The 27,391-nt window shown below is 39.2% G+C and overlaps 1 protein-coding gene across 1 annotated transcript; it reads right to left on the bottom strand.

The window, feature by feature from the left end:
- Positions 1 to 6,800: 6,800 nt before the first annotated feature.
- Positions 6,801 to 19,807, bottom strand: NMUR2 (neuromedin U receptor 2). The gene is made up of 4 exons (XM_030306479.1): positions 19,091 to 19,807; positions 12,609 to 12,693; positions 10,050 to 10,175; positions 6,801 to 7,072 (listed from the first exon to the last, which is right to left on the bottom strand). Exons 1-4 carry the CDS (start codon positions 19,805 to 19,807, stop codon positions 6,801 to 6,803), a joined length of 1,200 nt encoding a protein of 399 aa, XP_030162339.1.
- Between the last annotated feature and the right edge of the window lie 7,584 nt (positions 19,808 to 27,391).

The raw sequence follows: 27,391 nt of genomic DNA, 5'->3' as shown, positions 1-27,391 counted from the left end.
ATTTCTGTCAAAAATCGGTCCATATGTAGGGAGTATAAGGTAATTTTATAGCTAATCAAGTAGATATAAACCTATTGATAAAATCTTCTTTAGTGAGACACAAAGACTAATATTATGTATGTAAGAATTATGCTATTTTTAGATTTTGCTTTGTTTTCTGAATTATCCAGATTATAGATTCTCCTCATTCATTCAAATGTAGTGAGATATGTGAACTGAAATTGGAGTCAGGAGCAATCAGTCCAAATATCAACCCTGCCACTCACTGTTTTATCTTGGACTAGTCACTTGTCTTTTTTTTTTTTTTTTTTTTTTTTTTTTGCTTTAGATTGGTGGTATAGATTTGTAGCTAAGAGTCGGAGGTCTAAATTTAGAACGGAATTAAACCTCATCTTCAACATTTATTAGCTGTGTGACCTTGGGTAAGTTATTTAACTTCTCTGTTTCAATGTATTTTTCTTCTATGGAATGGGGATTATAATAGTGCCCATTTCTTGTGACGTTCTTGGGAAGGTTAAATAATATGATAAATGTAAAGCTCTTAGCACAGTAGCTGGAAAAGTCTCAATAAATGTTGATAGTTGAAAGGCACATTGGGCTAGATGATCTTGAAGGCTCCTTCATGTTCTAGTTATCTATAAATTTTCTAAGTTACATAGGCATTCAAAATAGGCTGCACGTCTCCATTTGGTTAGGGCCAGGGTTAAGAATAGATAATGAAAGAATGAATATAAATTTTCTTTTAGTGGGTAAATTTGAATCCCCATAGATTCAACAGATTGAATAAGGGTGTACTTGTTATTCATTGTGTTTTTAGGTCTAGATCAATGTCTGCCACTTGGTGTATATTTAGCATTTACTGGAAAGGGAAAGTGGATAAAATATAGCATGTAGAGCAATTAAGAACAGTTCCAGGTCAGACTTCCTGCCTTGACCACTAGTCCTCTCACTTCTTTGTATAAATGGCAACTCAGTTACCTCTTTAAGACTCAATTATCTCATTTGTCCAATGGGGATTGTTACAAGCTTTACTTGTAAAAATGTCAAGCACATGACCCACTGTGTGCTTCGTCTAAGTGATTAGTAAATAGCCATATATGATCCAAATCTGATATTGAGGTTCAGACACATAATACAGCTAAACATTCATTTCTACATGTGTTGGAGATAGTGTAATGGTGAGTACCCCTGAGGCTTATCTTCTTTTCATTCCTCTCTGAGCTTCATGTCTATGCTAGAATGACCACATTACCTGGATCCTTAGCCTCCTAAGTCTTCTAATTCTGAGAGTCCAAAAGAAGACATTTAATTCCACAGATGAAGACATGCCAAAGGCCTTTTAAGACAATTAATATGCTTGGTCATCCTTAGCAGCCTGGGAGCCTTGTGGTTTTGCTGACTGCTCTATCATAATATTGATTAATCTTTCATGTAACAAAGAAACAATCTTTAATGCATATTTGTGCCTTCATTATTAATGAAATCCTAGCAGTTGGTGATACAATCTTGGGCAGTTTGTTTATCTGTTGGAAATGACTACCAAAAACACCTGACACATTTCCTGATATAGAGCTCATTTAAATCTTACATTTGAATGCTGCCAGTGAGAGTTACATTCTCTAAAAATTGTAAACAAAGTGAAATGGCATCAAAAAATATATCTTCATGAAGCAATAAATGCCTCCATTTCTATGGATCATTTTCTTACAAACACTTATAGCACTTCCTAGGTGTCCAGCACTGTCCTGGAATGTTACAAATCATATGTTGACTTATTTAATCTTCATGTAACCACAGTGATATAGATAGATACTGTCAGCATGTCTATTTTATAGATGGCAAAACTGAACTATGGAGAGATTAGGTAACCTGTCCAAGGTCACGCAGTTAATGATGTTAAAGCCAGGATTTGAACCCAGACATCTGGCTCTAGGGTCCATGTTCTTTTTTTTTTTTTTTTTTAATTTTTTTTTCAACGTTTATTTATTTTTGGGACAGAGAGAGACAGAGCATGAACGGGGGAAGGGCAGAGAGAGAGGGAGACACAGAATCGGAAACAGGCTCCAGGCTCTGAGCCATCAGTCCAGAGCCTGACGCGGGGCTCGAACTCACGCACCGCGAGATCGTGACCTGGCTGAAGTCGGACGCTTAACCGACTGCGCCACCCAGGCGCCCCATCTAGGGTCCATGTTCTTGACAGCTGTGTTTGCTCTCCAATCTTTGTTTATGATTTAGTGGGAAATAAGTGAAGAGGTAATATTTGGGGATGGCATTAAACTGAAAGGCTTTTTTAGTGATGGCAATGAACTAGAGTCCCATGTAGAATCCATGTAGTAAAATGGGGGAAGCTCAGACTTTGAAGTCATATAGTTGTGGATTCAAACTCACTGCACCATTCGCTAGATGCATTCTTCAGTCTCAACACTTCACTACTTCTGGTGGTATTATACATCTCATCCTTGGTCAGGCTGTGGTCTCATGGTGAGTGGAGTATACTTCCAGGCCCCCCAACTCTGAGATTGGCCATGTGACTTGCTTAGCATGGGGAGCGCATGCAGTGGGTGGCCATTGTGTTCCTTGTGAATGCCCCAGCTTGGGTGGAGTAGAGTCACCCCAGCTAGGCTGCAGACAGATGAGTAAGATATAAATACTGTTGTGCGACTCACTCAGACTTTGTGCTTGCTTGTCTCTTTTCCCAAGTGTAAGGGAGGACAAGTCTTATTTTGTCAACTGTAAGCAGGGAGATGACAACATCCTCTTAGTGAAGCTGTGGGAACTTAATGAGATAATCGTGTACATGAATGTTATTGAAGTAAAACTAACAGTTTCTAAAACTCACAGTTCTACTTAAAGAATTGGTAATAAAGTTAGGATCAATATCAAAATTTTTAACGTTTAAAAAAGGAAGCATGGAATTAGAACAAGATATTCCTTCTGTTGGTATAATATTCAAATAAATAATCCTTACCAAAGGCTGGTTAAGACCTATTTTCAAAATATCTATGTAGTCACAAATCATTCTTACCTATGCATTAATGTTGGCTTCTTAACATATGTTTTTTTGTTTTTAAAAATAATGAATTACTTTTCTTTTTAAATAGTGTTTTGTTTGCCAGCTCAATCTAACCATCCTGCCTACTAAATGCACAGTATATATTTTTCACCCTGTGTATATTTCACTGGCAATAGCATCATTTAGGTATATGCAACAATTTCTATGTATAGATTAGTTAAAACTCCCAAACATTGACATTACCTAGAAAATGTTTCCAAAGTACAGCATATGCATATGTCTAATGTAGAGTTCAACTGTAATTTAATGATTTAGAAGGGATTAAAAAAAGGGAAGAGATAGATTGTTTCGATTTGCTTGGCTTGCATAAGCTAATACAACCTCAAGCTTTCTTACAATGTTTGTATAGTATACTTCTACATATTCAAAAAACGAGATCTCCAGCCAAGTAGAGAGAATGTGGAATCCTGCATCTTTTTACAATGAATCTTGTGGGATATTTAAAAACAGATGTATAGGGAAGATAACATGTAGAACTGTTACTATTTCCTGCACTGATATTAATGGACAAAATCCAAGGATAATTCTTCCATTCTGGGTTAATTATAAAATGCTGATGAGGCTTTCATGTCGTAATTAGCATGCTTTAGCTTATTTTATCTCATACCTCTGGGTCAAAATCTGGTTCATTGACTTTTTTTTTTTTCAGTGAGTTAACCACAAATTTAAATGGTCTGTAATTATAATGGTGTTTGTTATTGGCCATCTAGTCTATAAACAAACCATGTGTCATATAGCAAGGTGGCAGATTGCCAGCATATCAGTGGTTAGTGATGTGCTGATAAGATGGCTCTCTGGGGGGAAAATAGCTCCAATGTAAAGTGTTTGCCAATGTCTGTGGTGTAAATATTCCCACTGTGGCTGATTTCAGGCTACCAATCATTTAATACCAAGTTCTCAAAATTCCTAAATATATAATAATAAACTTTTGCAAGACAGTCTGAGCCAGTACCAGCCAGTACATCACTGAACAGTTAATACTTATAGACACTGGATTCTTATGTTGGAATAGTGATACTTTTAAATTCTCCTGCAATGTCTTCATTCAACTATAACTCATCCACTAAGTGAGGCCATTAAGGGTGCCTTAATTCTAATAATTTAAGTCATAGACTACTTTGAGGAGCTAACCAGAGCTATAAACCTTCTCCACAAAAAAAAAGTACACACTAAGAATTATGAATACAATTTCAGAGGCTTCTTGGACTTCTGACACTTGTTCATGGGTCTTTATGCGCTAGACAATTTGGCAAGCAACGTTCTGAAGGTCATTGCTTTAGTTCACTAAGTTTGTGAATTACTAGAGAGTTCAAAAGTCACTGTTGAATTACAAAAGAGTATAATTACCAGCATTTTATTAATCATGTTTGCTGTGTGGCCTCTTTCATTATTGCAAAATGCAGAGATCACGAGGAATTCACAAGGAGATGATGAAGTCAACTATTGAGTAGCATTGAACAATTTGGCTTTAGTTTTTCCCTTTGTTCTACTAACTGTGTGTGAACCATTATATGAGCTAACTCTAAGACTTGCGACATTTGAATTTTTGTTTTGAAATATAAATTTCCTTTATGTATATGGATGCATGTGTGCATGTATATGTATATAAACAAAATCTCAACACTTCCCCCCCCCCCCATTTAATGCTAGGCTTAATTAAATCTATTGCTCCTGAAAACAGAAAAGAGATCAAAGCTGTAATCAAGCAACAAAATTACTAGCTTCAATTTTAGTGTTGTTTCTTTTTCTATCCATCTACCTACACCAGCAGCATATTTAGTCCTGGTCACTGGGAGTTGATGTTAAAGATGATGACTTTACTAGATCTTCATTTGAGAAGGTCTCTAAAAGATGAGAAGGAAATTCATTTCTCTTCCATTTCTGGAGTTTTGCTTCCATTTCTGGAGTTTCTGGAGTTCAGTCTTTTCAACTGAATCCCCAAATGACCCAAGGATTCTGCTCACCAACATAAACCATCACTGGAGAATTCTGATTCATTAAAGCTGGCTGTTAATTAGCAAAGAGATTTTTAAAAATATATATTGAATCACTTTGAAGATGATTGTTCAGTTAGGAAATAATGATGTCAGAGACCAATAACAGGATGGTTTATCAGTAGAATGGTTCATTCAATTTAGGGAAAATTCAGAGACTAAAAGCTGGAACTTGTATGTTTCAGCGTCAGTAAGAATCTGGGGTTGGGAAGAACCTTCTGGTACTGTGGGCACAGCAAGGCATGCTGTTATAATCATAACTGGTTAAACAGTGAACTGAAAGATATCCCAGTCAGAAACAGAATTTTAGTCTTTGGCTCTTAATGTGGTTTCATCTGGAGCTGTTCTTTGGCTCAACACACTGGAATGTGAGTTCAACTAACTCACCACATATTTATTGAACCTCTACCATTGTGACAGATATACTACGAGGATCCCAGCAACAGCAAAAATGAACACAAGATACTTCACGCTTTTGAAAAATTTACATTCTGACAAAACAAGGATATAAATCCCTGAAATACGAAGCAGAGTGAGGAAAAAGCTTAAGAGAGAGATTGACAAGTCAGATACTATATCTATTTGAATAAATCAAGCAGGGTTTTATGGAGGTGACACACTGAGATGGGCATTGAAGGATGGGTAGGACAGCAACAGATGGAAACTAGAGACAAAGAGGGAATTTTATAAGCAAATATGTGCAGCCGGAATAACCAGGGCATATTTTCATAAGAAAAGCAAGTATTCTATTTTGAATAGAATATACATTACATGTGATTATATAATAGAAGAGGAGTCTGGAAAGTTGATTTTTCTTATATGTGCAAAGAGTGTTATATAGGTAATGAAGGATTTAGTCAGTGAAAGTCATAGGATTGAGACTAGTAGTTACTATATGATTGTTTTTTTTCCCTAGATAGTAGACCATACCTCTATGTATGGAGTAAGACTTCAGAAATCCATGTCTAGACAAAACTATGAAAACAACTAAGCCTGTGTTTGGTATAGTTTATGTCTCTTTTGACCCTCCACCATGGCCTTCTCCATCTTCCCATTCTTTTCTAAGTAGAACTTATATCTGATCTGATTCCTGGTGAGGAATGACTGAGAATGATGTGCGGATTAGGAAAGTGGGAATAAATAATTCTAAGGAGCATCCCCATATTATCAGGAGGATTCTTCAAGTAAGAGGCTTCAAAATTCTAATGTATCACATTAAAAAGGCCAAATATGAGGCAGTAGGATAAAAAGTTTGCTGTGGAAGAACACTGGTATGGTTCCCTTGAGTCATATAAAGTAACATACCATCTACATGTCTTCCTTTTATATCTCACAGGGGCCATTGGTTGTGAGAGTTAGAGCCTGACTCAGAGTATGGATGACTCAGGACAAACTGTTTCCAAAAGTGAAAATCACTCAAAGTATAGGTGTCATTCTTTACTGGTCATGATTTTTTTTTCTTTCCATGAACTAGTGAAGGAGCACGAGGCAGTTAGGATGGTGGAAAGGAAGCTAAAACTCAGAAGGTTCTGGGTTTTAGATACAGATTTGGTAGCAATTTGTTTAAATACACACACACACACACACACACACACACACAATTAGAAGTGGGTATATAAGTTGTAAGACTCATTTTACCTCCCTACTATCATGTAAGAAGGCATAAATTTTACAGGGTGTCCCTTCCTGTAGTATGGTGGCATAAAGGAATGTCAACTCTTTGAGTGTCCCTTTCATGGTGCCTGTCCACTACAGAGGGCTGTAGGGGGATGCGAGCTGCTGACGGTTAACTGACAAGGGAACTGGGGACCTGCATCTTCAGTCAGCTCCACAAGGTGGCATTCTGTCAGGAAGATGTTCCGCTGGGCAGGTGGCCCCTGTTGGTGGTGCTGAGAGTGCCCCTGTTTGCAGGGAGAGATCACATTCCAGAATGCTGCCCGGAAGCGGCGCGAGAGTAGGTTATAGATAATGGGGTTGACGGCTGAGCTCAGGTAGAAGAAGACACCTGGAACACAGGAGATTAAAAAAGAGACATGTTGAGGAGTGAGAGGCATGGTAGAATGAAGCATAGCTATTTAACAAAGGCCTAGCATACCTGTGATTGCCTCTTTTGGAAGTAATAACACATACAAGACTCTAATTGAGAATACAAAATGCTCTGAACAGATCTACCACCTGTGTGTTTAGGAATCAAACACAGAAAGATTAAAGAGTCTTGGAAAATTTTAGGCCGGCATGGGATCTCTCTGAGATGCTTGGCAAATTCCTTTGATCCCCACTTGTTTAATTAAAGAACATGCTCTGATAGCATTAACGAGAGAGATGCTTAAGTATCAGAGGAAAGAGAGATGTTTTTATCTCATTGGAGCTTTGCTTAAATCTATAATTTGAAACTGCAAGTAATGGAGGAATGGTAAATCAGTTAAGTCGTAGTCCCTGCTGAGATATCTTATAATGCTATCTCTTCAAAGAAATATTCCCCAATGCACTTTTCCTACCTAGTCTTTTCCCTTGATGGCTCCTCCCACCTTACTTTTAACTTTATTAATTGTATTTTTACATTTATTTTTCTCCACCAAATGCCTTGCACACTGACACTTTCCTGTTTGGCACGCATGTTTCTTTTATTTCTATGTCTATTTTATTCCCCAAGACCCAAGATGAGCCTAAGGTTGAGAATCAGAGAACTTTGTTTCTGATCTTACTTAGCCTTGCTCATTCTGTGACTTTAGACGGAAGTGGTACTTCTATTCTTTTCTCTGTAAAATGGGAATAGTAATACCACTCTAACCCACCTCCCTGAATTACTGTGAAGATAAAGTTGAGACGCTATCCACAGAGGGATTGAGAATGGCTAAGAATGTAAAAAAAGTGATAGGTACTGTCATTAACATGTTCGTTGTTGTCCTCATTTATATAGTTCAGGACACACAGAGTGCCATACACCCTATGCACAGAACTGAGCAGGGAGGAATATAGAAGGAGAATATTGCTATGGGCTGTTAATTCATTCAATAAGTAAATGTGATTGAATCCTTATTCTCTGCCAGAAACTTTGAGGCACATTGGTAGGCAGTGGATTTAGAGGTCTCCAAGGACATGGAATAGTATTACAGAGGCAAGACCTATGCCTAACTTCAACAGTAAACAAAAGAACTCTACCAAACTATATCTGTTTATATATATATGAGATATATATATATATATATATATATATATATATATCTCATATATATATGACTGACAGTCATCCTATGGAAATTCACATAATGGCATAAACACAAGGACCATGATGGTCATGAAGGATTTAATGGGGTGCTTAAATGTTGCCTACCCTGAAGTGGGCAGGAGATAACTGGGAAAGAGATAAGAGAGTACTTCAGGTAGAAGCTAAATGTACGGAGGCAGGAATGGTTATATTGTGCAGGAATAATGCAGACACGCACAACCCTCTAATTAACCAGTTTGACAAGTATATGATTTATGAATGGAAATACATAACTTGAGGATCAAAAGGCAAGTTGGGGGCATTTTTTTGTAGCATTTAGAAGGTTTAGACTTCATCTGGTTGGCAATGTGGGGGAAGAGAGATGATTTTTAACTGGAAAATATTAATATAAATGTTGTAATTTGAAAATCTTAAAATGGTTGTCTTGATGCATCTGGAGATGTAGAGTCAACTAGTTGTCTCATGTGATCTTGTAGTGTTTTCCAATGTATTTAATCACTTTCTTTTTTCGCAGCTTAACCACAAAGATAAGCTAAGAGCTATAAATATTTTTGAGATTTCACCCGGAATTAGTAATTAATTTAACATGGAGGAATATACTAATGTCAAGGTATAAACCATAACACAAGGCTTCCTGAGTACAAAAGAAAGGATGATTGAATATAGATAACATACATGGCACTCAATATACCTAGGAACACTGTTGTTTTTGCTTTATGCACACCTGCAACTTAACGTGCACAAGTTGCTTTTATCTGTTTTTTCTGGTGAGGTCTTTGATGATCTAATGTGCCCATAGAAGCAGCCAGTGACTAGCCAAGGTAGAGGGACAATGTGGTCTGCACGTAAGTCTAACAGTCACCTTTGCTGAGAAAGAGGGATACAGGTGACCATTCTCTGCTCCATTTTGGGAGAAAGAATCTTGAACTTGAAGTTGGACAACTTGGGCTGGAACACTGTTTTTACTATTTGCCAACCAAGTGACTTTGGGCAAGTCATTTCTTTCTTGTGGAACTGTTCTTTCAGCTGTAAAAGGTGATGATAATATGTACTTACTAAGCTTTTGTGATGACTATAGAAAGATATATAGCATTGTGCAGCTTAAAAAGGCTCTTTAATAGCTATTATTTAATTTACTTCTTACCAACAGCCCATGGTTTGTATAGGGCAGGCATTATTGCCATTTTCCAGTTGAGGAAACTATGGAATGAAGGAATCCACATTCTTCAGATCACACAGGATATTAATAATGGAAATGAGGTGCAAATCCAGGTCCTCTGACTTAATGATCTTTCCATTGCTATTTCCACCCTATTCCATGGTATCCTTAACAAGCAACATTAAAGTAGCCTAAAAACAGATCCTGATGCCTCATGAATGCCCTTTGGTTAGTTTTCATGAGGATTTAATACTTGCTGAAGACAATATGAGATTTTAGGGACATCAATATTTAATAAAAACCAATTCAGTTATGTGGTCTTTGGATGCAAAACAAAGGAATCACTTCTTAGACCATTTTCCTGCTGTAATCACCAGGCTTAGAGTTGAGGTCTTCAATAAAGTAGGCTCTACAATAGTGATTTGGTATATTTCTTTTGGATAAGTAACATGCCTAATCAATACATGAATAAAAAATCAAATGTGTTCTTTATTGTATGGTGGGGTCCGCATAATAATTAGTATATATAAGTAGAACCTAAGTGCGATTAAAAAGTAGATACTTGTGATATAACCAAACCAGCCAAAATTTTACCTGACACCACATGGATGAGATTGAACACAGCAGCCAGGGATTCAGTCCACTCCTCCACAAAGCTGAAGAAGAGCCGATCAATGTGGAATGGGGCCCAACAGACAGCAAACACTAAGACCAAGACAACTGGAAAAGGATGATGAATGAAAGAGCAAAGGACAGTCAAGGCAAGGATAGGTATATAATGCCCACTCTGAATCCAGCCATTCCTTCTAGCATTTCCCCTCCACCATCTTTTTAATCATTTAATCATTTAATCATCTAGATCCTAAAGAACCTCTACATAGAACATTTACACATGAGAGTGAATTGTATAGGATTTAGGGTCAGTTTCCATATGATTGTATAAGATTTCTTGTACAATATGAGTTTACTTTAGAACGCTTAAAATAGTACTGACTTTGTTCAAAGCTGAAAACATTCTGTTGTGGAAAATATGTTGCAAGAAGGCTGCTGGTACCACATAAATGGGTTATATGAATAAAATGATTGGGTTCAAGCAATTGGTGTTCTTTTAAGTCCTAGATTAATAACAAACTATTGATACAGTATATAGTATAAATGTTGTATGAATTTATCTTTTTACTCTAGAAATAATTAGAAACTTATGCAAATTCAGTCATTCTGTAAGGGGTGGGAGGGACATAAAGAAAGAAAAATCATGAGCGTTATATTGCTTTACAAGCATCTTTTGATTGAGGTGGAGATGTGTCTATTATAACTTTTCTATGGTACAGATTGCCTCACAATTTTTTTTTGTTTTTACTTTTTGTTTTTATAAAATTACAGATTCACAGAAATACACTATTGCCCAGGGTTTTTTTTTGTTTTTGTTTTTGTTTTTTTAATTTTCAGCTCCTAAGACAGAGATTAGTGCTACCATATTTTCTCTTTGGGGCATTTAATCTTCACCAATATAAATATGTATGTTTTTTTGTTTTCTCTTCTGAAGTTGTAAAATACTTTTATTTCCCAAGACATGATGCTTGAGATTTCCCTCAGGAAAGTCTTGTAGGGACTAGCGGGGAGATAGGAATATAGATGAAACAAGATTAGTTGTGAGTTGGTAATATTTAAAGCTGGGTGATGGGTACACGGGTGATCATTTTACAATTCTCTGAATTTGTGAGTGCATTTGAAGTTTCCATGGTAAACGGTGTGGTATGCCTGTGTGGTGTAGTTTCAAGAATATCTGAATGTTTCTTTTGAGTTTACCAACCCCCCCTCCGCCGCCCTTCTACCAGAAAAAGTCCCTAATCTGCTCACTACTGCCTACAAATCCCTTTAGTTAAAAATTTAATTACTGTTAACATGGAACACTCCAACCCCAAAGGCAAATACTTTACTGTATATTTTATCACAGTGACTTTAATGTGCATACACTTCAAATCTTTTTGCAAGAGCAGATTATGATCAAGGAGGAAGGGGAGAGAGAGATTATGAAGACATGAGATTTCTTAATAGGGAAAGTCAGGTGCCAACAGGGGCTAAGCGATTTCTAAGATGATGACTACTAGAATTGAAAAGACAGGCTTTAGTGACTTCACAGGATTTTTGCTCATAAACACCACATAGTTAGAGTAAGTGTTTTACATACCTATTAGCCTGAAGGATTTGTTTCTTTCAAATCTTTGGTTTTGTCTTGGGAAGTTTATTATAAATCTCCTTTCCTCCTTTCTCATCAATATTTCTCATACGCTAGTGCAGGACTATATATATATCTTAATATTATATATATCTTAATATTTATTTATTTTTGAGAGTGCGGGAGGGGCAGAGAATAAGGGAGACAGATAATCCCAAGCAGGCTCCAGCCGTCAGTACAGAGCCTGAGCCCAACGACAGATCTCACGAACCCTGAGATCATGACCTGAGCAGAAACCAATAGTCGATGCTTAACTGACTGAACTGAGCCACCCAGGCACCCCAGGACTACATATTTTTATAGCACTCTTTTGGGAGAGTGTAGAGCAGTGCCCAGATTTTTAAAAACACCTTATCTATACAAAAGAGTGTATTGTTTTATATAAAATCATATGATGTTATAGGTGGTATGACTGCTTACAGTTACTCTTGGCCACATGTTCTTAATCTGGAATTAAAAGATCCTAGGGAGTCCAAGGATGGGTGTCAACAGGTTCGTGATCCCCTGAAAAGGATTATACAATGTTTGTGTATGTGTATTTGTACATTTTCTGAGGGGAGAGTTCACAGCTTTCATTGTATTTAAAAAAATTAAAAAAGCAACTCATAACACAAAATAGGTTAAAAATAACCTGCTCAGTTTAGAGAGGAAAAGAAATGCTCAAAATCTCAGAGAGTGAGATTTGCCAAATACCTCAGAGAGTATTACAATGACACAATTCAGGGCATTGTTTGAGGGTTAAAAAGTGAAATAGAAACAAAACAGAAAGGTCCTAGGAGGCTGAGAAAACCAAGGAAGACCAGACCTCAACATCTTGTTTCAGAATTTTGATTCTGACCCCAGCACGCTTTCTCAGTACCAAATGCAACTCCTTTGCTTTCACAAACAAACCCCAAACAAAATGAAGGACTCACATAGCATCTTGGTGACTGATTTTCTGGCAGGTCTTTGAATATTTGCAGTCATTTCATCTGCCCCAAGCAGTTGGTCCTTCTTTAGCTGCAAGGGAAGTGGAAAAGTTGCTAAGGGAGGTAAACATTTTTTTCCTCCTGTTAAGATCTGAGAAATGTAGCTCTAACACTCATTTTGCAGACAAAAAACTGGGACACAAAGAAATGTAAGAATTTGTCAAATGTTTAACAATAAGTTGGAGGTGGAGTTGGATCCAAGTCACCTAAATCAACAGGATCGAGGGTTGTGGCCACGTTGCAATGCAACCATTTATCATACGTTATTCTGTAGAACCCTGGTTATATAGTATGTTAACGGGTATTCTATAAAAAATGTGAAATTCTAAAGTAAAAAAAAAGTTAGGTAGGCAATTCATTCATTCATTCATTCATTCAATAATAATCAGATATCTTTTAGAATGGAATCCCTCTGCTATAGGGTAGGTAGGCAGTAGAAAACAAAAACAGATATTGTTTCTGCTTCATAAATTTTATAGTCTTTATTGTGAGTCTTCTCAGTGTCTTTAAGGTGCTGATGGACATTATGAACATTTTCCTGGGGGTTCATGTATCACCCTTCCCTCATCCCCACCTTCCACACCCCACATCTCCAACCCCAACCTCAAAGGAGATAGTGCTTCTTTGACTAAACAATTTCCCCCCACCCAACCCTTTTCAGTGGAATACTTACTATATCTTAAGAAGTGCAATCTGAGAAATTCTATGTTAATAATGTTACTGATAAGACTGCACATGTTTCTGAATTTAGATGTGGAATATACTCATCCTGTTGCAAGAGGTGGTGATCCTTGAAGTCTCTAAAAATGTCAAATATTAACACCACTGTACATGCAATTTTTCCCACCCTGTTCAAGTCCCATCTACTTCTACAAGACTCTGGTGGCCCTGCAGCCCATTATCCTCTCCTTCCTCTCAACTCCCTTAGCACTGAAGATCTGCATCGTTTACCTAGTTGTGGAATTTTCTTCTTTTCAACTTACATATTTTTAGTTTGTGGGGTTATACAACTATAAAGAAACGATAAAGAAAGCTTTAAGGACTCATGACAAACTACTATCAAGTATCTACAAGATAGTACAGTATGTGTTTGTGCTTGATTCTCTAGCACTTATTCTCTTCTTTTCCTACCAATGGTACCATGATTTTCCTTTAGGAAATTAACGCTTTCTCCATTCCTAGGCATTCATTAATTTGGATGGCAATGATCCCATCTGCAGCTCCAGGTTCAGACCCTAAATAATTTAGCTCCTTTCTATCAGTCACAGTGATTAGATGATTGGAATCAATGGGGTTTCAGATTCTTGCTTGTACTTCTAGGAATTGAAGCTTTATTTCTCTCTTATTGGGACCCCTTCTTGTTCTCTGCATGGAATTCTGGAATACAACAGCTATTTTTTTTTTCCACCACAAGGAAAGTGCTGGGAGCCACGAATGACCTGTTGTATGTATTTTGAGGTTGAAATCAACATTATGGAAAGAAGAGCAAAGAAATAGAAATAAAGCTAGGTCTTTGAGAATATTGTGTGTTTTACAGAATTAAGCTTCATCAAAAGCCAGCTCCACCTCTTGATTTTTCAGGTCTATACTGCCCTTCATATTTTGCCAGATTGAGTTGGGGGTTCCCTCATTAGCAACGTAGAAAGTTCTGACACACTTATCAGGGCCATCAGGTGGAAGGAACATTCAACTTATTCTATATAGTCTTGGGTAGATTAGGATCAGATTGTTGAATTATAAGAAAATGTATTCCAGTTCAAGATAAAAAAGAGTTTGGTGTGGGTATGTGCAACAGTAGAACAGACTGTTCTAAGAATCAGTGACCTTCCTGAGCTGGATGGCATTTTTACAGAACGCTTTAGAGAAGGTATTTAAAATTAAATAAGAGTTGGGGGCACCTGGGTGGCTCAGTCAGTTAAGCGTCCGACTTTGGCTCAGGTCATGATCTTGCCATCTGTGAGTTCAAGCCCTGAATTGCACTCTGTGATGATAGCTAAGAGCCTGGAGCCTGCTTTGGATTCTATGTCTCCCTCTCTCTGCCCCTGCCCCACTTGCGCTCTCTCTCTCTCTCTCAAAAAATAAATACACATTAAAAAATAATTTTAAATTAAATAAGACTTGGAAGAGAGGGCCATTAAAAGTTGCCTACAGAGTTAAACAAAGGAGTATCCTGTCTCTCTGACAAACATGTTAGCTCCTAGAAGTCAGGTAGCTCTCAGGACCACACCAGCCCTGAAGCATCACTTGGATAATTAACAAACCTGACCAACCTTTCTCTGAATATACTGGTGCTCTCTACGTACACCCATGTCTTTACAAAGTAAGGGACTAAGGAGTCTGTGAGATTTAACCCTTCCAAGGTCATCTAGAACTTGGAAACAAGAAAGAAAAATATTGTGCAGTTATTAGGAATAGACAGGCGGAAACTGGCAATAATGTTATTAATGTAATAGTAAAACAAAATAATGCAGGTGTAGTGCTCATCTCAGTTCCTGGCACATGCTATTCAATAAGTTATATATTGTCATTCTGGTTATTGTCCTCAGTTTACTCAAAAGACATAATAAAAACTGAATTTTGGTGAAACAGGGTTATTTATTCATATCTGTGGGCTCACTCATGTGGATTACTGAGTCCCTTCCAGAAATTCTCCCTCTCATGGTAACTGTCACCCACAAGCAGTACTTGTGTTGAGACAAAGAAGCAAACAGATGCACTGAGACAAAAACCTTATTGTTTAAGAGTAATAAATCAAACTGCACATCTTACTAACTCATCAATTAAATCTGCTAAAGGTTCTAATTATTTCCTACTATTTTAATCTTATTTTTAAAGTTTATTTATTTTTGAGAGAAAGAGTGAGAGCTCAAGGGCAGGGGAGGGGCAGAGAGAGAGGGAGAGAGATAGAGTCCCAAGTAGGCTCTGCACTGTCAGCACAGAGCCTGATGTGGGGCTTGAACCCACGAACCATGAGATCATGACCTGAACCAAAAGCAAGAGTCGGACGTCTAACCGACTGGGTCACCCAGGCACCCCCCATACCATTTTTTAAATTTTGTCATTATTACAAGAGAGTCATTCCATAATTTGATTTCAGTCCATAATTAAGAACAAAGAACAACTATTGAGATCTATTAGTCCCTTCTTTGGGTGGGTTTAAAAGTTCTCATTGGTAATTTCTCTACTTAAAGTAATAGTTTCCTTAAATCAAACATAAAGCAAACAGTTCATACAGTTCTTTTATGAACAGGCTTCCTGTACAGTGTAGTTTGCAATGAAAAGAAAATTATATTAATGATTTCTTACTTTTCAGCTTCCATAGGTTTTAGTGATACAACTAACCAACTAGGGGGAAGAGTGAAAACTGAATATTTATGCATCTTATACATTGTTTCAGTGGAATTTGAAGGAGGCGGTATAGTAGAATAGAATGCACACAATTTGGCCAATATTAACTACTGCTTTATGTTTGAATTATTTTATTTCCCTTCAGATGTATAGCAAAGTAGCTATTCACCCCTTAAGTATTCTCCCCACCCCTGCACTTCTAAAAGTCAAGATACAAAAAGAGGAGTGAAAAATTGTGGTTACTCTACAGGAAGTTCAGAGGCCTTCCTCTCCACTCACTTTAGCTGTGTGAGATAAAAGGTGAAGGGGAGGGCCATGTGGGGGATTCAGGTTGATCCACCACATTTATATATATATATAATAATAATATATATTTATATATATATTTATATATATATTTATAAATATATGTATATATAATATATAATATATAATTATATATATATATATATATATATATATATATATATATATATATAAATTCCACCACATTTATATAGTTTGTGGAGACTAAGCTCCAGAATACCAAGATATACTCCTAGCTTTTGTGTAAATATTTCCACAATCTGAACAAGATCTGTTTATTAAAAAAAAAAAATAGTGCAACTCTGTTTGGCATGGCTGGATTCTGCTACAATTCATAATATATCCTCTTCAATTCAAGTGTTAATGTTGCCTGCAGGAGTATAAGTACCAGGTGAGAGACCCAAAAGAGCTTCCCTCCCAGATGGGAAGAAACTTGCCTTGGGGTTGTCTACTTTCCATCTCTAACAGGTTTGAGCCTTGGAGAGCAGCTCAGTGGGTACTTGTATCCTGGAATGATGCAGCAGCACACATATGGCTCCCCTCTTTCTTCCTTGGTCCTGGGATTCCATCAAAGGGAAATCACCAGGAACCATGACCACGTACACAGGGACCAGGTGCAGCTAGAGTCAGGGAGAGTTTTCCTGAGAAAGTGTGGGTGAAGTAGGATTTAAAATATGAGTTAGAATTAGCAAAGCAAAAGGGATTGTGATTGTCAACAGTAGCAACATTTTGGGCAATGATGCAGCAAAGGGTACAGCCTGTGCAAAGGCCCCGAACACCATAGTCTAGGGCCTATTTCTCCTAACTCCGTCTACAGATCTTTAATTCCTCTAGAAGTGATATTCTAAGTCGAGAGTTTTTCCCTGGTGTCCTCTGGGTAACAGCTCATCCTTCCTGAGAATAGGAATGCTCGAAGTTTCACTGTACACACAAAGCAAACTAGATAGTGTCTAAGCTGTCATCTGAACTGTCACTTAGCTCCTGATACAAGGTAGCCTTAAGTTCATTACAGCAAAACAAAATGAAACACAAAGTAATTGGTTGGGGTGAGGGATATGTGTTTCCTACTCAAAGTTAAATACTTCTCCCAAATTAACCCAAGATAAATGATTGGTGTTGGATGAGATGGTATTGATAAGTTTGGGGTAGAGATTTCTCACAGGGCTCATGATATGTGGAATGATACAGAAATCCTTTTCCCCCAGTGATACACACACATTCCCCCAGTGATACACACACATTCTAAAGCTAGTCTGGGGTGACATGTATCTCTGGGAATAGAGGAGCCATCCCTCTAAGAGGAGAATGACAAAACTCCCTGCCTGATTAAATTTACTCCTGTGTCTGGACATCTGTGGTACTTAGAATTTGTTCTTCTTAGTTGGATTCTGCCACTCATCTTAGGCACAGCATGTATTTAAAAGGACCACTTGTGGGGCAGTCATTTCTGATATTCACCTTTCCCAAAGATGCACTGAGATGGGAGTACCTTGACTGTCACAGAATACATGGTGGCAGAGTCATCTTGAAACATATGATGTGAATGTGATGTTTGCTTTGTTTTCCCTTCATTATTAATTCTCGTTGTTCCTGCTCATGGATTTTTCTTTCTCATTTTTTTTTTTTTAGGTTATTACAGACTGCCAGAGCTATTGGGAGCCTTAGATATGATCTAATGTGACCTTTTCATTTTATAAATGTGAAAACTAACTCCAGGAGAGAGTTGTGTGGCTTGGCTAAAAGCATATTTTATGTGAGCTTCAGATCTGGGAATCTAAGTAGTCCTAAGACTGTTTACAAAACACAAGCTGCCTCCTTAAATGGGCATAAAACCGTCACAGTTAGATTTCATCTCTATGAATTTGGATGCAGAATGTACCAGGAGAGGAATTATATAGACTCACTACTACCCTCACCAAAAGTAGTTTCTCTCAGCTAATTTAGATTAGGAAAAAAAAAAAAAAAAAACCCAACTCATGAGTATCATATCACCATGAGTATAGGAAAGGAACCTTCTCTAATTATAAGATATGTTGGAAACAAAGTGATAGTGTTTTATTAATTCTGGCTATCACTTATCCCCACTTTCTTCTACTCTATCTTATGTGCTCTGTTCACTTCTTTGTCCCTCAGTTTCCATCTGATCAAGAGAAATCCAAGTTGGTCCCACTCAAGCCATATATATATATATATATATATATATATTGCATTTTAACCTGATATTTCAACCAAAGGGTCAAAGCAACTATAAGGAACAGTCTCACTTTAAAACTATATATCTGTCCTGGAGTAGAAGATAGAGATAGTTTATGTTATACACAGACCAAATTGGTACAGAGGAAAATTTCAGTGCAGGCGGTAGATGGGGACAGGAGACAACAGGATGTGGAGCAGTTTCTCCTGTGGTAGCCACTTTGTGCTCTTTAAAATGAGGCTCCCCCTCAGGCCTACTGAATCAGGATTTCCCAGGGGGAAGGGCCTGCACTTTGATACCCATAGTAAAATTTCCAGAAACTCCTAGATTTGAAAGCCACAGGCATAGAGGGAAGAATAATGGTAGATGAGTTGAAGGAAACGGTTTATAGTTGTGTTTAGTATTTGCCTGATTTGGGGCCGGTCCTTTAACTTCTGTTTGCCCTCTGAGCTCATTCTGTTTTCCTCTCTGCTTCCTTCCAATTCTGGATTTCTCCAAGTCTAAGTTCTTTTCTCTGAACTTTGAGTCAATGAGAGAAGAAGAGATATACCACCCTAAGCCAGCGAGCTCGGATACTCACTTTGAGCCCCATGAGGTAGTAGAGGACACTGATGACAGTCATGGGGAGGATGTAGAAGAGGAAAGAGGTAACCTGGATGACGAAATTGTAGATCCATATGGGCTTGATGACCGCACAGGTGGCGGAGCCCGGGACCAAGGACCCATTGGGGAAGTAGTGCAGCTTGATGCCGTGAACGCTGGTGTTGGGCAGAGAGGAGAGGGCAGAGAAGCCCCAGACGAGGCCAAGGATCCTGAGAGCCCGCCGCCGGGTGCTCCTCAGTTTGGCCCGGAACGGGTAGAGGACGGCCACGTAGCGTTCCACGCTGACCGTGGTGACGCTGAGGACGGAGGCAAAGCACACCGTCTCAAAGAGGGCCGTCTTGAAGTAGCAGCCCACCAGCCCAAACAGGAAGGGGTAGTTGCGCCACATCTCGTAGACTTCCAGGGGCATCCCAAAGAGCAGGACCAGGAGGTCGGAGACGGCCAAGCTGAACAGGTAGTAGTTGGTGGGCGTCTTCATAGCCTGGTGCCGAAGAATCACCAGGCACACCAGGAAATTGCCGACGACTCCCGCGACGAAAATCAGCGCGTACACTGCAGTCACTGGGAAGAAGAAGTGGCTGCGTGGAGGCCCGTAGAGGAAGGCCAGGTAGTCCTCGGTGCTGTTCAGGTATTTCTGGGATGGATCTGCCAGTTCCTGCTGGTGGATCCAGGAAACGTTCTTGTGTTTTTCCATTACTGGTTTTAAACTGCAAGACCTGAGCCTCCTCTGATAGAGGCTTCTGTCCCAGGCTGAGCCAGAAAAGAAAGAGAAAGCAGGCAGGAAAGCACAGACTCGGGGGGGGGGGGGGGGGTGCGGGAAAGAGGCTGGGGAAGCGTGAGTACTTCAGAAAGGCTGGGCTGCTCAGACCCGGATCCCTTTGGAAGAGATAGAGGCCCCGCCCCTGCACGGGCTGTGGGCCAATGAGTGTGTGTCAGACGCTCAGCCGGAGGACCCCTGGGTTGGAGGGCTGGCTTTGAAGCAGGAGCTGGAGAGGAGCAGAGACATTTCTCTGGATTGGAAGGAGCTGGGAAAACCGCTAACACAGAGGGTGATACTCTCACTTAAATAAGCCGTGGGTACTTTGAGCGTGCGTTTTGCAGAGCTGTGGGCGTCTGGATGGAAATACAAAATAAAGTTGCAGGGTCATGGATAGGAGAGTACAAATTTCCACTGATCCTTGTCACCTGCACAGCGTGACAAAAATGGGAGATCAATAGATTTCTCAAGGTATCTTGTTCCCTTGGAAATCCAGGGCTCTCTGGGGAAAGCATGATCAATGTGCCTTTCTGGTTTGTTTGCATCCACAGTAGAATCCAAAGCCTGGAAAAACCCTTGTGCGACATCTAGCCCTGCCGGCTGTCTCTCACTTCGGTCTTTTTTGGCAGTGGCTTGCTGTACTAAAAGGCAGTGGGGTTTAAAATCAGGCACACCCGTAGAAATCATGTAAAGGCATTGGGATTGTTGCTCAGGCTCTCCCAGCCTCATTTCCTTATCTGTAAATTGAAGATTTATTCACTCTATTTTATTCAACCAATACTTCTTGAGGGTTCACTGTGTTACCAGGCAATGTTCTAGGCTCTGTAGAAACATCAGCAGACAAGCAAAACAAAGATCTTTGTCATGTGGAGCTTTTCTTACTGTAGGGAATTCTGAAAATATGCAAGCAAACAAATAATAATACAATTTCAGATAATAACTTGTGTTGTGAGGGGAAAGAAGGATATAGGACCATACACGCATAAGGCTGGGGGTGTTCTTTTACTAAGGATGGTCAAAGAAAAATTACATCAGGAAATGTCATTTGGGCTGAGGTCTGAATGATGAGAAGTCAGTCATAAAAGAGCAAAGGGTGAGGCGCCTGGTTCGCTCAGTCGGTTGAGCGTCCGACTTCAGCTCAGGTCATGATCTCGCGGTCTGTGAGTTCGAGCCCGGCATTGGGCTCTGTGCTGACAGCTCAGAGCCTGGAGCCTGCTTTGGATTCTGTGTCTCCCTCTCTCTCTCTGTCCCTAACCCACTTGCATTCTGTCTCTGTCTCTCTCAAAAATAAATAAACATTAAAAAAATTTTTTGAAGAGCAAAGGGAAGTGCATTCCCAGCAAAAGTAATAGCGAGCGCAAAAGTCCTGAGGCAATAATGAGCTGGATGTGTTTCAGAAACATCAAGAAGACAAATGCAGGTGGGACTTAATGAGTGGACGGGAGAGTATGAGTGATTAGCTTGAAGTGACTGGTGGGGACCAGATCATGTAAATTTTTCTAGGATTTGATATAGCGTTTGGGTCTGATTCAGACTGCAGAGAGAAATCTTTGGAAAGTTTTGAGCAGGAGAATTAAGAAGGGTGAAGTATTAATAGGATGTAGGCAGGAGGCTGGTGCAGTATTCTAAGTAAGAAATAGTAATGGCTGGGTTTACTATGGCAGCAGTAGATTTGAGAGATATCTGAATTCAGAAATATTTTTGCAAGGGATGGTACCTTATGTGGTTGTTGAGAAGATTAAATGAGAGTACTTATCTTAAAGCATCTTATCCTTAAGAGATGCTCACCAAATGTTAATTATTTTTTCCCTTTTATTTGTTAAGTTGAATGATAAAACTGAGACAAAAGAGGTCAAGTGGCTTGTCCAAGAATAATAGGTTGGTCACGATGGGGCAGTTTATGCTGCTGTAAGGAATGACATCTCAATGGTTTAAAACAGTAACAATTTGTTTCTCACTACAAATTCGTCATTGGCCCCTAGGAGGGCCTGTCCCATGCTGTACTCACTCTGGGACCCAGGCTGATGGGATGATCACTATCTGGGACTTTGCTGATCATTGCAATAGAAAATGAGCTCTGGAAGGTCTCAGGTAATCATAAGTTCTAGTCCAGAAGTAAGTAATACATGCCACCTTTGCTCATGGCTCACAGCTCTTTGGCCAAGACTAATCATGTGCATCCACTCAAACACAATAGGGGCAGGAAGTGCTCTCCTACCGTGTGCACAGAAGATGGAGAACCGGGAAAATTTGTGGAACAGCCTTAACAGTGACTTAAATAGCAAGTCATGGCAGAGCCAGAACTTGAGCCCTCTCGTTCATGATGAGCTTTGTCGTTAAGATCACCATTAAGAAACTTTAATATATATTTCTGATAGAGTTTAAGTATCGGGATGCAGTATCTCATTGAGGTGCAGGGTCATTAAAATTATAAGGGTGAACAGGGGCGCGTGGGTGGCTCAGTCGGTTGAGCGGCTGACTTTGGCTCAGGTCATGATCTCCTGGTTTGTGAGTTTGAGCCCTGCATTGGGCTCTGTGCTGACAGCTCAGAGCCTGGAACCTGCTTCAGATTCTGTGTCTCCCTCTTTCTCTGCCCCTCCCACACTCAAGCTCTGTCTCTGTCTCTGTCTCTCTCTCTCTCTCAATAATATAATAAACAAATATTTCAAAAAAATAAAAAAAAATTATAAGGATGACCAGTAGCAGATATGAACTCTAGGCTGGGGAAGATACACACTATACAGGAAAACAAATTAAAGATTCAAAGGCATATCTCTGTTGTGAAAGGTAGATTTAATCAAACAGAATGATGTCTAATAAGGGATGCGATAACAGGCTTGATGCAGGGAGATGATATAGAAGTGATAAAGGCATAGACTCTAGTGTAGGCTTAGGGTTCAAATCCTAGGCATTCCTCTTACTAGCTGTGTGACCATAAGGAACTTCTTTAACCTCTGTGAGTCTCAATTATCCCATCAGCAAAATGAGTAAAATAGCAGTACTGCCTTTTAGGATTGCTGGTAGAGTGAAATAGTTCCTGATGAAATGCTCAATACATATTATTTAAAATAGTACAGTATTTTAAATAAGTATGTAATAATAAGACATGTGATAAGATAATAATTTAATAATAAAAATGTAATTATTTGGGGGAGGTCAAAAAGACTGTTGCAAGACTTAAAGACTGGGAGATGTGGTTGGGAGTGTTACTGTGAAAAGGACTCCTCAGTTTTAATGAACTATCAGTACAGGAGAGCAAGTCATAGTAGCCGCTAAGAAAGTATATGCACATCAATTCCCCAGCTCACCTGAGTCTGGATCTGCACCTTCTAGCCATGTGAAGATGGCGAGATTGATGAGGGGCACAGTATCCTGAAGGCAATGTTTGACGCAGGTTGGGAATGTTTTGCCTGAAGAAGACGGAAGTGGGATATCGGGGTCACCTCCAAATATTTGACAACATATTTGGATGACAAGGAAAGAGGAGAAGCTCATGTATAGAAAACCCAAGGTAGCCACCACTGGGGGTCAATTCCACTGGAATTGCCTGATAAGTAAATAGAAAACCTCTCAAAATTGTTCACCTCAATGAAAAGGAGCTTAAGTTTTTATCCACCAATTTCTGTCCCCCATTGTTTGAGGGCAGTACGTCCCTACATCTCTGAGGGGATGCTTATGGGTTGAACAAGCTTCCGTGTTGTCAGAGAAGGTTATGGGATAGAAATACAACCTGAACTTATGGCACACCTCTATCAGCAGAGGTAAGTCTGAGCATGGACAGGGCTACTTTTTGTAGCTGTGGCTTGCATCAGGTGGGCCAGGGGGATGTGGCATGAAGGTACCGGTAGCATCTACTAAAATCTATAAAATTAAAAGAAAATACTAGCTGATGTTTGTTAAATAATTATTCTTCCCAGGCACTACTTTAAGCATCTTACATGTATTAACATGCGTAATCTTTACAATAATCCTGTGAGACAGGCTCTCTTTTCATCTTTGCATTACAGGTGAGGAAAAGGCCTGTTTTGTTTGGTGTGCACTTTGGAGGATTTATAAAAGAGAAAGGAGAAGAGATCCTTGATTTAGACAAATTTTCACAGATACCTCTCTGGATTCACAATTTCCCAGAAAGTCAGTGGGGATTTCTGTGACAGGAGATGTCACGTATCTGGGAAGCAGATCATGGCAGCTGCTGATTTCTTTGGAAGCTCTTTGATAGAAATAAAATCAGTTTCCACTCTAGTCTCAATGACTGATATTGATTGGAAACAGAGAATGGCTAAGGGTGCTTAAACCACCAACAGATGGAGACTTTAGTAATTACATCTGTATGAAGGTAGATACCTGAGCGGCCTCCAGAATAGACAGTTTTCTCTGCAGATCAGAATGTGACTCCGTGAAAGTCAGCACGTGACAATATGGTATGTTTTAAAAGAAGATAAAAGTCCCCATTGGCTGAAAGTTCTGCCCCAATAATGTTGAAAATCTTATTCCTTTAAGCTTCACACCTCTCAAAGGGAAAAATATCATTACCAACAGCAGCAGCAGCAATGGCAATGCCAACCTCCATGATTGAGTGCTGTGTGCCAGGAGCTATGTAAGTGCTTATCGGTTTGCAAACTGGTTCCCATACATGGAGAGCAAGGAGAGACTGAAGAACAAGACAGATCACTCTAGATTGGTAGGCATAGGTTTAACGAGCAAGGGAATGTATGTACAAGGCTTGTCCTGGATGGCCATTAAACAAGCAGATTTCTTTTTTTTTTTTTTTTAATTTTTTTTTTTCGTTTTTTTTTTTTAATTTATTTTTGGGACAGAGCGAGACAGAGCATGAACGGGGGAGGGGCAGAGAGAGAGGGAGACACAGAATCGGAAACAGGCTCCAGGCTCTGGGCCATCAGCCCAGAGCCCGACGCGGGGCTCGAACCCACGGACCGTGAGATCGTGACCTGGCTGAAGTCGGACGCTTAACCGACTGCGCCACCCAGGCGCCCCGAAACAAGCAGATTTCTGCACCTGCCTGCTAGAATCTTAAAAGAGAGGCCTTAACTGGGTTCAGTCACATGTACTGTCTGGATGGTCTCAGCAACACCGTACTCTCTCAAGGCTGTGTTCTTGGAATAGCTCTCAGGCAGGTTCTGTGGACAGAACATACATTTCAAGGACAGGAGAGGGTATGAGGAGTCCAGCTTATGGGTCAACTGGTGGTCACATCCTCTTGATGACCTCCTCCAACAGTATTTTACTTGAATTCTTTAATACAATCCTTGAAAAAAAACCCATTGAGGAGATAGTTTTGTGATTCACATTTTACAGATGAGAAAATCTAGGATTTGTAAAGATTAGATGCCTCACAAATTCACATTGTTAATTATTATCAGTTACAGGATCCAAACAGGATCTGAACCCAAGCAGACTTGACCCTTCGTTATCTGACTGCGAGGCCTTTGCCACGAATCATGACTCAGGATTACCATGTAACAAATTCTATTTTATTCTCATATGAATTACTGAGTCTTGCGTTTCAGGGATCGCTACCTTTAAGCAGTGTTCCTCTGGATACAACATATTCATCCAAAGGTCAGTTCAGAGCTGACATGCATGCACTCAGTTCTGGGAATCTTATTTTAAGGGACTTCTTATTTAAGTTAAAAAATAAAATTTTATGCACCCAAGTTAATAGAACCTGTCAAAATGCTTTTACACTGAAGCACATCCATATTGTTCTTGTATAAATTAGCCGACAGAATAAAGTAAGTGGCAATTTGCCACATTAGTGCTATTTATATAAAGAGTCCTTGTAGATGACACCATTCAGCGTGCCAGCTGCTGTAGAAGGTATTTTGACTAAATCTAGTCAGCGTTTTTTTGTGGGCCAGTTGGAGAGACAGACTAATTAATAATATAAATAATATAAAATTATAGCAGGGTTACACAAAAGAGGTACTTTATTAATAAAACTATAAGATGTGATCTAGTTCTGAGATCTGAGAGGTGAGAAGAAACTAACATGAAGTTTTGGGTTAGAGGCCAGGAGAAGAATATTCCAGGCAAAGCAAAGAACATGTGCAAATGTCCTGTGGTGGTGGGGAGGGGGGGTCTAGTACCCATGAGGAATAGGTGTTGGGGGCATGTTGCGAGATGGGGACCATGGAGAGACCTGTAGGCCACACCAAGGTCTTTGTTTCTTCCTTTTGCTATTAAAAAAGCCAATGAAAATTACATTCTCTCTCTTTTTTTTAAATTTTTTTCTGAACGTTTATTTACTTTTGAGACAGAGAGAGACAGAGCATGAACGGGGGAGGGTCAGAGAGAGAGGGAGACACAGAATCTGAAACAGACTCCACGTTCTGAGCTGTCAGCACAGAGCCCGATGCACGGCTCAAACTCAAGGACCAGACTGGGAGATCATGACCTGAGCCGAAGTCAGACGCTTAACCGACTGAACCATCCAGGCGCCCCTGAAAATTACATTCTAAGCAGGAGAATGACATCCTCAGAAAGATCCTTTTTTTGCTACAGTGAAGAAATGGATGGAGGTGAGGAAGATGAGGGGATATAGGGTATTTCAGTAATCCAAGTAAGAAGTGATGATCATTTGGGCTTAGACGTGGCAGTGGAGATGGTGGGAGGAGTTAAAGATAGGAAGTACAGATAATAGGACTACTGAGTGTCCAGATCTATCATATTCTGACTACGTGAGCTTGAGAAGATACTGGACCTCTCAGAGTCACTATTTCTACCACTGTAAAAATTGAAACAATTTCAATATTTATTTCAAGGCTCTATGAGTTCATCTGTGTACCTGACATATGGTTAAGTTCTTGATAAGTGATAGTTATTATTAGTATTCCTAGTTGAAGAAGTCCCCATAGTAACAATAATAGTGTTATCAAATTTAGGGTAAGGGAGAATTGACTGAGATGAAAATATTTCCAATAACTGGATTCATATAAGTAGAATTTCTGTGCCAAAAAATATAGATTAAGGATTAACCCTAAATATACTTTTTTGTAACTTTTTTGTAAGCCCGTGTTAGAGACTTAAAAAAAGTTAAGTTCAGGGGCGCCTCCGTGGCTCAATCAGTTGAGCATCCGAGTCTTGATTTCAGCTCAGGTCATGATCTCAAGTTGGTGGGATGGAGCCCTGTGTAGGGAGCCTGCTTGGGATTCTCTCTCTGCCCCTCTCTCCCAAAATAAATAAGTAAACATTTAAAAAAAAATGTTATATTCACCTTTCACTCTCTGGTTTTCTAAAAAGACTACTTAAATTTACAGTTCCTCTGTGAATTTGAATTTACATTCACATGCCCCCAAAGCCTTGCCAACACTACTTTTTGGGGTACGGTATTGTTTTCATTGGGTTAAACTTGACTGTGTTTTTTTTTTTTCTAAATGTTTAATGATCATTTTCTATTTTTTTCTTTGAAATGCCTTTTCACACAATTTCCCTAACATTAAGCAATAAATAAACAGCAAGCTAGACCTCGGCAAACATCACAGAAAAGGACACTAAAAGATG

The sequence above is a fragment of the Lynx canadensis genome, chromosome A1 (assembly GCF_007474595.2).
Source record: "Lynx canadensis isolate LIC74 chromosome A1, mLynCan4.pri.v2, whole genome shotgun sequence".
Lineage (NCBI taxonomy): Eukaryota > Metazoa > Chordata > Mammalia > Carnivora > Felidae > Lynx > Lynx canadensis.
This window is presented reverse-complemented; position numbering and strand designations above follow the sequence as displayed.

What these genes read in the sequence shown, in the direction of transcription:
- NMUR2 (XM_030306479.1), bottom strand. Translation starts at nt 19,807, where the DNA reads ATGGAAAAACACAAGAACGTTTCCTGGATCCACCAGCAGGAACTGGCA. An exon ending in ATCAGTCACCAAGATGCTAT is followed by an intron (nt 10,176 to 12,608) that starts GTGAGTCCTTCA and finishes ATCCTTTTCCAG; the next exon opens with TTGTCTTGGTCTTAGTGTTT. An exon ending in TCTCATCCATGTGGTGTCAG is followed by an intron (nt 7,073 to 10,049) that starts GTAAAATTTTGG and finishes CCTGTGTTCCAG; the next exon opens with GTGTCTTCTTCTACCTGAGC.